The 14828-nt window shown below is 33.1% G+C and overlaps 1 protein-coding gene across 1 annotated transcript in view; it reads left to right on the forward strand.

Annotated features, from left to right (window-relative positions):
- LOC119610099 (galactosylgalactosylxylosylprotein 3-beta-glucuronosyltransferase P-like) overlaps positions 1–14828 on the forward strand; it is a 42129-nt gene that overhangs the window by 24785 nt on the left and 2516 nt on the right. Inside the window, exons 6-8 of the mRNA XM_037965198.1 lie at positions 12648–12834; positions 12899–13053; positions 13114–13404. Of these exons, the coding sequence (XP_037821126.1) occupies positions 12648–12834; positions 12899–13053; positions 13114–13404 (633 nt within the window). The remainder of the gene's footprint in view (positions 1–12647; positions 12835–12898; positions 13054–13113; positions 13405–14828) is intronic.

Raw genomic sequence — 14828 nt, forward strand, 5'->3', positions numbered from 1 at the left:
ACTATAGACTGACTATAGTCCGGACTACAGACTGACTATAGTCCGGACTACAGACTGACTATAGTCTGGACTATAGACTGACTATAGTCTGGACTATAGACTGACTATAGTCTGGACTATAGACTGACTATAGTCTGGACTATAGACTAACTATAGTCTGGACTATAGACTAACTATAGTCTGGACTATAGACTAACTATAGTCTGGACTATAGACTGACTATAGTCTGGACTATAGACTGACTATAGTCTGGACTATAAACTGACTATAGTCCGCACTATAGACTGACTATACTCCGGACTATAGACTAACTATACTCCGGACTATAGACTGACTATAGTCCGGACTACAGACTGACTATAGTCCGGACTACAGACTGACTATAGTCTGGACTATAGACTGACTATAGTCTGGACTATAGACTAACTATAGTCTGGACTATAGACTAACTATAGTCTGGACTATAGACTAACTATAGTCTGGACTATAGACTAACTATAGTCTGGACTATAGACTAACTATAGTCTGGACTATAGACTAACTATAGTCTGGACTATAGACTAACTATAGTCTGGACTATAGACTAACTATAGTCTGGACTATAGACTACTATAGTCTGGACTATAGTCTGGACTATAGACTAACTATAGTCTGGACTATAGACTAACTATAGTCTGGACTATAGACTAACTATAGTCTGGACTATAGACTAACTATAGTCTGGACTATAGACTAACTATAGTCTGGACTATAGACTAACTATAGTCTGGACTATAGACTAACTATAGTCTGGACTATAGACTAACTATAGTCTGGACTATAGACTAACTATAGTCTGGACTATAGACTAACTATAGTCTGGACTATAGACTAACTATAGTCTGGACTATAGACTAACTATTGTCTGGACTATAGACTGACTATAGTCAGGACTATATACTGAATATAGTCTGGACTATAGACTGACTATAGTCTGGACTATATACTGAATATAGTCTGGACCATAGCCTGACTATAGTCTGGACTTAAAATCCAAATATTGAGATATTTAATAAAAACTCTAGACTATAGACTGACTATAGTCTGGACTATATACTGAATATAATCTGTAGACTAACTATAGTTCGGACGATCGACTAAATATAGTTGACTAAATATAGTCTGTAAATAGACTGACTATAGTCTGAACTGTCTGGAATATAGACTGACCATAGTCTGAACTATAGACTGACTATAGTCTGTACTATAGACTGACTATAGTCTGTACTATAGACTGACTATAGTCTGTATTATAGACTGACTATAGTCTGTTTTATAGACTGACTATAGTCTGTGTTATAGACTGACTATAGTCTGTATTATAGACTGACTATAGTCTGTATTATAGACTGACTATAGTCTGGACTATAGACTGACTATAGTCTGGACTATAGATTGACTATAGTCTGGACTATAGACTTACTATAGTCTGGACTATAAACTTACTATAGTCTGGACTATAGACTTACTGTAGTCTGGACTATAGACTGACTATAGTCTGGACTATAGACTGACTATAGTCTGGACTATAGACTGACTATAGTCTTGACTATAGACTGACTATAGTCTGGACTATAGACTGACTATAGTCTGGACTATAGACTGACTATAGTCTGGACTATAGACTGACTATAGTCTGGACTATAGACTGACTATAGTCTGCACAATAGTCTGACTATAGTCTGGACTTTAGAATGACTATAGTCTGGACTATAGAATGACTATAGTCTGAACTATAGATTGAATATAGTCTGGACTATAGACTGACTATAATCTGGTCTATAGACTGACCATAGTCTGGACTATAGACTGACTGAAGTCTGGACTATAGCTTGGACTATAGACTGTCTATAGTATGGACTATAGACTGACTATAGTCTGGACTATAGATTGACTATAGTCTTGACTATAGACTTACTATAGTCTAGACTATAGACTTACTATAGTCTGGACTATAGACTTACTATAGTCTGGATTATAGACTTACTGTAGTCTGGACTATAGACTGACTATAGTCTGGACTATAGACTGACTATAGTCTGGACTATAGACTGACTATAGTCTGGACTATAGACTGACTATAGTCTGGACTATAGACTGATTATAGTCTGGACTATAGACTGACTATAGTCTGGACTATAGACTGACTATAGTCTGCACAATAGTCTGACTATAGTCTGGACTTTAGAATGACTATAGTCTGGACTATAGAATGACTATAGTCTGAACTATAGACTGAATATAGTCTGGACTATAGACTGACTATAATCTGGTCTATAGACTGACCATAGTCTGGACTATAGACTGACTGAAGTCTGGACTATAGCTTGGACTATAGACTGTCTATAGTCTGGACTATAGACTGTCTATAGTCTGGACTATAGACTGACTATAGTTTGGACTATAATCTGGACTATACTCTGGACTATAGACTGGACTATAGTCTGGACTATAGACTGACTATAGCCTGGACTATAGACTGACTATAGTCTGGACTATAGAATGACTATAGTCTGGGCAATAGAATGACTATAGTCTGGACTATAGAATGACTATAGTCTGGCCTATAGAATGACTATTGTCTGGACTATAGAGTGACTGTTGTCTGGACTATAGACTGACTATAGTCTGGACTATAGACTGACTATAGTCTGGACTATAGACTGACTATAGTCTGGACTATAGACAGAGTATAGTCTGAACTAAAGACTGGACTATAGATTGACTACAGTCTGGACTATAGACTGACTATACTCGGGACTATAGTCTGGTCTATAGACTGACTCTGGTCTGTACTATGGACTTACAATATTGTCCAGACCGCTATATTGTGAACAGGAACCTGTAATAAAAAATTATTTTAATTTATATTAATTAGCTAAAACAATTTCAAAATATGCTTTGCTTATTTCTAATACAATAATTTGTCCCTGTTTATTCCCATTATAAACAATTTGCATAAATCTCTCTCTCTCTCTCTCTCTAATTCGATAACCTTAATTCTATGAATAGTTTACAAGCAAACAAACAAAAAAAAAACTTCGTCCTTGTATTAATTTTTATCGTTTAAAGTAGCAATACCAAATACATAATAATACGAGTACATGTCGTTACGTTACATTATTTATACCCATTAAAAATTCATGTTCTATTATCACACTTTTTAAATAAAATAAAATAAAAAAATAAGTGGAAAAAATATAGAATAAATATATTTGCAACTTGCACGTACTGATGATATATCATGCATGCATCTGTTACATTTTTTTTTTTTTGTTTTTCTCTGATTTTATTTTTGTTGTTCAATTAAATTTGACAAAAGAGCTTGCTGCACTTTGTGTTGCATGCATTTAATTTGAAAATTGCGTACTCAATCCATTCAACAGACACATTCGTTGCCGCAGCAATTTCTGTAATATGTATCATTTTCATCATTTGTTTTTTTCAAGCACCTACATGATCTATGATCTAGTTTTCAGTTATAAATACCTTTTAGTAATTTAGTAGTATTATTAAACTAAATATGGGTTGAATACATGTTTATTTTTATTTATTTTTCTTTTTTTTTTTTTTTTTGTTATTTAATTTATAAATCTATTCTTTCCTTTTTTTCTGTACATTTTTGCATGTATGAAAAAAATTCATTTATAAATTATCATATTTTCTATTTATGGGCTGATTATATTGGGATTTTTGTTATACTTTTCTATGATTAAACATAAGTATTTGTTATTTATTTAATTAAATAAATAAATAACATATGTGTTTGACAAATGTATTGTTATCAATACAAATAATATTCGTTTGACATGAATATTAATTTTGTATTAATGTATTTAATACCAATAATAAAAGTCAAGCACTTAATTTGAGATAAAAGTTATGTATATTAAAAAAGACCAAAATTACTTTGATCACAACGAAAATTTGCAGGCTACAGATTGAGTATAGTCCAACCTATACTTCGGCTATAGTCCAGACAATTTATAATGCTAACTATAGATTGACTATAGTCTAAACAGCAGATTGATTAGAGTCTTGGAAAACTATGCGACAAAATGGAATTTCATGGTAAAATTGGTTCTAAATATATTTTTCAGAAGTTTTAATGAAATATTGAACTTAGTTCAATTCTAAACCATTTTCGGATTCATTAGAAATTCTAATCCCAAAATTTGAATTTTCAGTAGTTCTTCTTCTCAAATCCCGAAATAATGGAACAAAATGTTAAAAATAAAAAAATGATGGGATTTTTAATGAAATATTGGTACTAGGTCCATTCTGAATCCATTTTCGGAAGTTACCAGTAAGGTAAGTATCCCACCAGTAGTTTCCGAGATTAAAGCAAACGAAAAAAATAAATATGAAATTTTGATGTAGTAATGTTTCTAGGTCCAACATTCATCAAAATTTCTGATTTTTTTTTTATTATTGCTACAAACTCTGAAACTACTGGCCCAATCTGGCTGGAAAGTGAATTTTCTGGTAAATTCACATGCTGAATCCGAAAATGGACTCAGAATGGACATAGGAGCAATATTTCATCAAAATTCCCAACAATTTTACATTTTAAACAATTAATGCTATTATTACGGGCTTTTGAGGACGAGAACTACTGAAATATCAAATTTGGGCTTAGAATTTATACTGAATCCGAAAATGGTTTCAGAATTAAACTAGGTCCAATATTTCATCAAAACATCTGAAAAATAAATTTTGAACCAATTTTTACCACAATGATGGTTCTTGTCTAGACTAATTTAAAAACTTACTAGCCTAGACAAGAACCTCTAAATTGTGAAGAAATCATACGAAAAATGAAATTTCGTGATAAAATCGGTACGAAATTTCTTTCAAAAATTTGGATGAAATATTGGACCTAGCTCTAATTCTAAACTAATTTTCGGATTTAGCATAGGGTTAAGTTTGGAATACAAAATTTTAGTTACCCTCGACCTCAAGATCGCGAGAAAATAGCATAAATTGCTCAAAATAAAAAATTGTTGGGAATTCTGATGAAATATTGTTCCCAGGTCCATTCTGAGTCCATTCTAGGACTCAGCGTGGGATTCTACCAGAAAGGTGTGTTTCCAGCCACATCCAGCCAGTAGTTTCCAAAATTAAATCAAACAAAAATAAATAAATATGAAATTTTGATCTAGTAATGTTCCTAGGTCCAACATTCATCAAAATTTCCGTCATTTTTTTATTTTTGCTTCAAACTCGGAAACTACTGACCCAATCTAGCCGCAAAGTGACCTTTTTGGTAATTTTCTCGGGATCTTGAGGACGACAGTGACTAGAATTTTTTTGTCGTGGCTTGACCCTATGTTGAATCCGAAAATGAATTCAGAATTGAGCTAGGTCCAATATTTCATGTAAATTTCTGAAAGAAAATTCGGACCGATTTTCCCACGAAATTTCATTTTACATATGATTTCTTCTCAATTTCGAGGTTCTTGTCTAGGCTAGTAAGTAAGTGTTAAAATTAGTCTAGACAAGAACCATCATTCGTGGTAAAATTGGTTCAAAATTTATTTTTCAGAACTATTGATGAAATATTGGACCTAGTTCAATTCTGAAACCACTTTCGGATTCAGTATAAATTCTAATCCCAAATTTGAAATTTCAGTAGTTCTCGTTCTCAAAATCCCGAAATAATAGCATTAATTGTTCAAAATAAAAATATTTTTGGGAATTTTGATGAAATGTTAGCCCCAGAACCATTCTGAGTCTATTTTCGGATTTAGCGTGGGAAATTACCTGAAAGGTAACTTTCCAGCCAGATTCGTCCAGTAGTTTCCAAGTTTGAAGCAAAAATTAAAACAAATTTGGAAATTTAGATGAATATTGGACCTAGGACCATTACCAGACCAAAATTTTCTATTTATTTTTTTTTGTTTGCTTCAAACTCGGAAACTACTGGCCGGATGTGGCTGGAAAGTCACCTTTATTGTAAAATCCCATGCTGAATCCGAAAATGAATTCAGAATTTATCTAGGTCCAATATATCATCCAAATGTTTGAAAGAAAATACGGACCGATTTTCCCACGAATTTTTTTTACGTGGGATTTCTGCTTAATTTCAAGGTTTTTGTCTTGGCTAGTAAGTTTTAAAATTAGCCTAGACAAGAACCATCATTAATAGAGAAATTTTGCGACAAAATGGATTTCGTAGTAAAATTGGTTCAAAATTTATTTTTCAGTAATTTTGATGAAATTTTGAACCTAGTTCAATTCTGAAACCAATTTTGGATTCAGTAGAAATTCTAATCTCAAATTTAAAATTTCAGTAGTTCTCGTCCTTAAAATCCCGGAATAATAGCACTAAATGTTCAAAATAAAAAAAATTCGGGAATTTTGATGAAATATTGGTCCTAGGTCCATTCTGAGTCCATTTTCGGATTCAGCGTGGAAAATTACCAGAAAGGTCACTTTCCAGCCACATCCGGCCAGTAGTTTCCGAGTTTGAAGTAAAAATAAAAAAAAATCCAAAAATTTTATGATTGTTGGACCTAGGACCCTTACCGGATCAAAATTTCCTATTTATTTTTTGTTTGCTTCAAACTCGGCAACTACTGGCCGGATGTGGCTGGAAAGTCACCTTTCTGGTAAAATCGCACGCTGAATCCGAAAATGGACTCAGAATGGACCTAGGACCAATATTTCATCAAAATTCCCGATAATTTTTTATTTTGAGCAATTGTAGCTATTATCTCGCAATCTTGAGGCCGAGAGTGACTAAAATTTTGTATTCGAAACTTAAACCTATGCTGAATCCGAAAATTAATTCAGAATTGAGCTAGGTCCAATATTTCATCCAAATTTCTGAAAGAAAATTCGGAACGATTTTCCCACAAAATTATATTTTACGTAGGATTTCTTCTCAATTTCAAGGTTTTTGTCTTGGCTAGTAAGTTTTAGTCTAGACAAGAACCATCAATTATAGAGAAATTTTGCGAAAAAAAAGGAATTTCGTAGTAAAATTGGTTCAAAATTTATTTTTCAGAAATTTTGATGAAATTTTGAACCTAGTTCAATTCTGAAACCAATTTTGGATTCAGTAGAAATTCTAATCCCAAATTTAAAATTTCAGTAGTTCTCGTCCTCAAAATCCCGGAATAATAGCACTAAATGTTCAAAATAAAAAAATTTCGGGAATTTTGATGAAATATTGGTCCTAGGTCCATTCTGAGTCCATTTTCGGATTCAGCGTGGGAAATTACCAGAAAGGTCACTTTCCAGCCACATCCGGCCAGTAGTTTTCGAGTTTGAAGCAAAAATAAAAAAAAAATCCAAAAATTTTATGATTGTTGGACCTAGGACCCTTACTGGATCAAAATTTCCTATTTATTTTTTTGTTTGCTTCAAACTCGGAAACTACTGGCCGGATGTGGCTGGAAAGTCACCTTTCTGGTAAAATCGCACGCTGAATCCGAAAATGGACTCAGAATGGACCTAGGACCAATATTTCATCAAAATTCCCGATAATTTATTATTTTGAGCAATATGAGCTATTATCTCGCGATCTTGAGGCCAAGAGTGACTAAAATTTTGTATTCGAGGAATTTCGTTGTAAAATTTTTTCAAAATTTATTTTTCAGAAATTTTGATGAAATATTGGACTTAGGTCAATTCTGAAACCATTTTTGGATTCAGTAGAAATTCTAGTCCCAAATTTAAAATTTCAGTAGTTCTCGTCCTTAAAATCCCGGAATAATAGCACTAAATGTTCAAAATAAAAAAAATTCGGGAATTTTGATGAAATATTGGTCCTAGGTCCATTCTGAGTCCATTTTCGGATTCAGCGTGGGAAATTATCAGAAAGGTCACTTTCCAGCCACATCCGGCCAGTAGTTTCCGAGTTTGAAGTAAAAATAAAAAAAAAATCCAAAAATTTTATGATTGTTGGACCTAGGACCCTTACCGGATCAAAATTTCCTATTTATTTTTTTGTTTGCTTCAAACTCGGAAACTACTGGCCGGATGTGGCTGGAAAGTCACCTTTCTGGTAAAATCGCACGCTGAATCCGAAAATGGACTCAGAATGGACCTAGGACCAATATTTCATCAAAATTCCCGATAATTTTTTATTTTGAGCAATTGTAGCTATTATCTCGCAATCTTGAGGCCGAGAGTGACTAAAATTTTGTATTCGAAACTTAAACCTATGCTGAATCCGAAAATTAATTCAGAATTGAGCTAGGTCCAATATTTCATCCAAATTTCTGAAAGAAAATTCGGAACGATTTTCCCACAAAATTATATTTTACGTAGGATTTCTTCTCAATTTCAAGGTTTTTGTCTTGGCTAGTAAGTTTTAGTCTAGACAAGAACCATCAATTATAGAGAAATTTTGCGAAAAAAAAGGAATTTCGTAGTAAAATTGGTTCAAAATTTATTTTTCAGAAATTTTGATGAAATTTTGAACCTAGTTCAATTCTGAAACCAATTTTGGATTCAGTAGAAATTCTAATCCCAAATTTAAAATTTCAGTAGTTCTCGTCCTGGAATAATAGCACTTAATGTTCAAAATAAAAAAATTTCGGGAATTTTGATGAAATATTGGTCCTAGGTCCATTCTGAGTCCATTTTCGGATTCAGCGTGGGAAATTACCAGAAAGGTCACTTTCCAGCCACATCCGGCCAGTAGTTTTCGAGTTTGAAGCAAAAATAAAAAAAATCCAAAAATTTTATGATTTTTGGACCTAGGACCCTTACTGGATCAAAATTTCCTATTTATTTTTTTGTTTGCTTCAAACTCGGAAACTACTGGCCGGATGTGGCTGGAAAGTCACCTTTCTGGTAAAATCGCACGCTGAATCCGAAAATGGACTCCGAATGGACCTAGGACCAATGTTTCATCAAAATTCCCGACAATTTTTTATTTTGTATTCGAAACTTAAACCTATGCTGAATCCGAAAGTTAATTCAGAATCGAGCTAGGTCCAATATTTCATCCAAATTTCTGAAAGAAAATTCGGACCGATTTTCCCACAAAATTTCATTTTACGTAGGATTTCTTCTCGATATCAAGGTTTTTGTCTTGGCTAGTAAGTTTTAAAATTAGTCTAGACAAGAATCATCAATTATAAAGAAATTTTGCGAAAAAACGAATTTCATAGTAAAATTGGTTCAAAATTTATATTTCAGAAATTTTGATGAAATATTGGACTTAGGTCAATTTTGAAACCATTTTTAGATTCAGTAGAAATTCTAGTCCCAAATTTAAAATTTCAGTAACTCTCGCCCTCAAAATCCCGGAATAATAGCACTAAATGTTCAAAATAAAAAAATTTCGGGAATTTTGATGAAATATTGGTCCTAGGTCCATTCTGAGTCCATTTTCGGATTCAGCGTGGGAAATTACCAGAAAGGTCACTTTCCAGCCACATCCGGCCAGTAGTTTTCGAGTTTGAAGCAAAAATAAAAAAAATCCAAAAATTTTATGATTTTTGGACCTAGGACCCTTACTGGATCAAAATTTCCTATTTATTTTTTTGTTTGCTTCAAACTCGGAAACTACTGGCCGGATGTGGCTGGAAAGTCACCTTTCTGGTAAAATCGCACGCTGAATCCGAAAATGGACTCCGAATGGACCTAGGACCAATGTTTCATCAAAATTCCCGACAATTTTTTATTTTGAGCAATTTGTGCTATTTTCTCGGGATCTTGAGGCCGAGAGTGACTAAATTTTTATATTCCAAACTTAACCCTATGCTGAATCCGAAAATGAATTCAGAATTTATCTAGGTCCAATATATCATCCACATTTTTGAAAGAAAATTCAGACCGATTTTCCCACGAATTTTTTTTTACGTGGGATTTCTGCTTAATTTCAAGGTTTTTGTCTTGGCTAGTAAGTTTTAAAATTAGTCTAGACAAGAACCATCATTAATAGAGAAATTTTGCGACAAAATGGATTTCGTAGTAAAATTGGTTCAAAATTTATTTTTCAGAAATTTTGATGAAATTTTGAACCTAGTTCAATTCTGAAACCAATTTTGGATTCAGTAGAAATTCTAATCCCAAATTTAAAATTTCAGTAGTTCTCGTCCTCAAAATCCCGGAATAATAGCACTAAATGTTCAAAATAAAAAAATTTCGGGAATTTTGATGAAATATTGGTCCTAGGTCCATTCTGAGTCCATTTTCGGATTCAGCGTGGGAAATTACCAGAAAGGTCACTTTCCAGCCACATCCGGCCAGTAGTTTTCGAGTTTGAAGCAAAAATAAAAAAAAAATCCAAAAATTTTATGATTGTTGGACCTAGGACCCTTACTGGATCAAAATTTCCTATTTATTTTTTTTGTTTGCTTCAAACTCGGAAACTACTGGCCGGATGTGGCTGGAAAGTCACCTTTCTGGTAAAATTGCACGCTGAATCCGAAATTGGACTCAGAATGGACCTAGGACCAATATTTCATCAAAATTCCCGATAATTTTTTATTTTGAGCAATATGAGCTATTATCTCGCGATCTTGAGGCCAAGAGTGACTAAAATTTTGTATTCGAAACTTAAACCTATGCTGAATCCGAAAATTAATTCAGAATTGAGCTAGGTCCAATATTTCATCCAAATTTCTGAAAGAAAATTCGGAACGATTTTCCCACAAAATTATATTTTACGTAGGATTTCTTCTCAATTTCAAGGTTTTTGTCTTGGCTAGTAAGTTTTAAAATTAGTCTAGACAAGAACCATCAATTATAGAGAAATTTTGCGGAAAAAAGGAATTTCGTAGTAAAATTGGTCCAAAATTTATTTTTCAGAAATTTTGATGAAACTTTGGACCTAGTCCAATTCTGAAACCATTTTTGGATTCAGTAGAAATTCTAATCCCAAATTTAAAATTTCAGTAGTTCTCGTCCTCAAATTCCCGAAATAATAGCACTAAATGTTCAAAATAAAAAATTTTCGGGAATTTTGATGAAATATTGGTCCTAGGTCCATTCTGAGTCCATTTTCGGATTCAGCATGGGAAATTACCAGAAAGGTCACTTTCCAGCCAGATTCGTCCAGTAGTTTCCGAGTTTGAAGCAAAAATAAAAAAATCCAAAAATTTTATGATTGTTGGACCTAGGTAGGACCCTTACTGGATCAAAATTTCCTATTTATTTTTTTGTTTGCTTCAAACTCGGAAACTACTGGCCGGATGTGGCTGGAAAGTCAACTTTCTGGTAAAATCGCACGCTGAATCCAAAAATGGACTCGGAATGGACCTAGGACCAATATTTCATCAAAATTCCCGATAATTTTTTATTTTGAGCAATTTGAGCTATTATCTCGCGATCTTGAGGCCGAGAGTTACTAAAATTTTGTATTCCAAACTTAACCCTATGCTGAATCCGAAAATGAATTCAGAATTGATCTAGGTCCAATATCTCATCCAATTTTCTGAAAAAAAATTCGGACCGATTTTCCCACGAAATTTCATTTTACATATGATTTCTTCTCAATTGCAAGGTTTTTGTCTTTGCTAGTAAGTTTTAAAATTAGTCTAGACAAGAACCATCATTAATAGAGAAATTTTGCGACAAAATGGAATTTCGTAGTAAAATTGGTTCAAAATTTATTTTTCAGAAATTTTGATGAAATATTGGACTTAGGTCAATTCTGAAACCATTTTTGGATTCAGTAGAAATTCTAGTCCCAAATTTAAATTTTCAGTAGTTCTCGTCCTCAAAATCCCGGAATAATAGCACTAAATGTTCAAAATAAAAAAATTCGGGAATTTTGATGAAATAATGGTCCTAGGTCCATTCTGAGTCCATTTTCGGATTCAGCGTGGGAAATTACCAGAAAGGTCACTTTCCAGCCACATCCGGGCAGTAGTTTCCGAGTTTGAAGCAAAAATAAAAAAATCCAAAAATTTTATGATTGTTGGACCTAGGTAGGACCCTTACTGGATCAAAATTTCCTATTTATTTTTTTGTTTGCTTCAAACTCGGAAACTACTGGCCGGATGTGGCTGGAAAGTCACCTTTCTGGTAAAATCGCACGCTGAATCCAAAAATGGTCTCGGAATGGACCTAGGACCAATATTTCATCAAAATTCCCGATAATTTTTTATTTTGAGCAATTTGAGCTATTATCTCGCGATCTTGAGGCCGAGAGTTACTAAAATTTTGTATTCCAAACTTAACCCTATGCTGAATCCTAAAATGAATTCAGAATTGAGCTAGGTCCAATATCTCATCCAAATTTCTGAAAAAAATTCGGACCGATTTTCCCACTAAATTTCATTTTACATAAGATTTTTTCTCAATTTCAAGGTTTTTGTCTGGGGTAGTAAGTATTAATAATTAGTCTAGACCACAACCAGACTACAGTGTGGTCAATAAAACACATTTTTTTTAAGTTTTTTTATTTTAATTTTATTATGATTTTTAATACTTTACATTACGTGTTACAGATTGCATGTTTTTAAACAATACTTGGCACATGGTTTTATTATTTTAACTTAAATTTAATATATACATAATATATATTAATGTATATTATATGCATATATGTAATAAAGTGTTTTATTTTATATTTTTGTAATTAAATATTTAAAATCATAAATTAGTAAAATTTAATTTCCTTAAATAAAATTTATAATTTATAGCCTCCATTGTATATAATCACACCCACTTATCGCCGTCCAGAACAATTGGCTGAACTGACACGTTTGGGTTACACGCTCAAACATGTCGTCAATCTGCTGTGGTTGGTTATAGAAGATGCCAATCGGACATCGGATAATGTTATACAAATATTAAATAGAATTGGAGTGCCTTATGAGTATTTTTTGGGTAAGTTATAGTTTTACTCATATAAATATGTATAAGATTTATAATAATGTTCTATATATTCCAGCTCCCATGCCTGATGAATATAAAAAAGCCAAGGCCAAACCCAGAGGTGTTTCAAATCGTAATCGTGGCCTCCAATGGTTAAGAGAAAATGCCACCGAGGGAGTGTTTTATTTTGCCGATGATGATAATACTTATGATATTAATATATTCGAACAGGTAAGTTTTGTTTGCTATTATATATTAGCCGTACATTCAGAGTAATTCCTCCTTTTACAGATGCGCTATACCAAAAAGGTTTCAATGTGGCCAGTGGGTTTAGTTACCAAATTTGGTGTTAGTAGTCCTATTGTTAAGGCTGGCAAACTGACGGGTTTCTATGATGGCTGGATTGGTGGCCGTAAATATCCGGTTGATATGGCTGGCTTTGCTGTTAGTGTAAAATTTTTACATGATCGTCCTAATGCCAAGATGCCCTTTAAGACGGGCTATGAGGAGGATGGTTTCCTAAAGAGTTTAGCTCCTTTAAATAATACAGAAATAGAATTATTGGCCAATAATTGTACAGAGGTAAGTTTATTTATTTTTTATTTGCTAGACTATAGACTAGACCGTAGGCTACACTATAGACTAGACCATAGACTAGACTATAGACTAGACTATAGACTAGACCATAGACTACACTATAGACTAGACTATAGACTAGAGTATAGACTAGAGTATAGACTAGACTATAGACTAAACTATAGACTAGACTATAGACTAGACTATAGACTAGACTATAGACTAGACTATAGATTAGACTATAGACTAGACTATAGACTACACTATAGCCTAGACTGTAGACAACACTATAAACTAGACTATAGACTAAACTATAGAGTAGACTATAGACTAGACTATAGACTAGACTATAGACTAGACTATAGACTAGACTATAGACTAGACTATAGACTAGACTATAGACTAGACTATAGACTAGACTATAGACTAGACTATAGACTAGACTATAGACTAGACTATAGACTCCACTATAGACTAGACTATAGACTAGACTATAGACTAGACTATAGACTAGACTATAGACTAGACTATAGACTAGACTATAGACTCGACTATAGACTCGACCATAGACTAGACTATAAACTAGACTATAGACTAGACTATAGACTCCACTATAGACTAGACTATAGACTAGACTATAGACTAGACTATAGACTAGACTATATACTAGACTATATACTAGACTATAGACTAGACTACAGACTAGACTATAGACTAGATTATAGACTAGATTATAGACTAGACTATAGACTAGACTATAGGCTAGACTATAGACTAGACTATAGACTAGACTATACTAGACTATATAGACTATACTAGACTATAGACTAGACTATAGACTAGACTATAGACTAGACTATAGACTAGACTATAGACTAGACTATAGACTAGACTATAGACTAGACTATAGACTAGACTATAGACTAGACTATAGACTAGACTATAGACTAGACTATAGACTAGACTATAGACTAGACTATAGACTAGACTATAGACTAGACTATAGACTAGACTATAGACTAGACTATAGACTAGACTATAGACTAGACTATAGACTAGACTATAGACTAGACTATAGACTAGACTATAGACTAGACTATAGACTAGACTATAGACTAGACTATAGACTAGACTATAGACTAGACTATAGACTAGACTATAGACTAGACTATATACTAGACTATAGACTAGACTATAGACTACTATAGACTAGACTATAGACTAGACTATAGACTAGACTATAGACTAGACTATAGACTAGACTATAGACTAGACTATAGACTAGACTATAGACTAGACTATAGACTAGACTATAGACTAGACTATAGACTAGACTATAGACTAGACTATAGACTAGACTATAGACTAGACTATAGACTAGACTATAGACTAGACTATAGACTAGACTATATAGACTAGACTAGACTATA

Source organism: Lucilia sericata, unplaced genomic scaffold (genome assembly GCF_015586225.1).
Source record: "Lucilia sericata isolate MDLA Ls3-8-SP2 unplaced genomic scaffold, ASM1558622v1 Contig001117F_arrow, whole genome shotgun sequence".
Classification (NCBI taxonomy): domain Eukaryota; kingdom Metazoa; phylum Arthropoda; class Insecta; order Diptera; family Calliphoridae; genus Lucilia; species Lucilia sericata.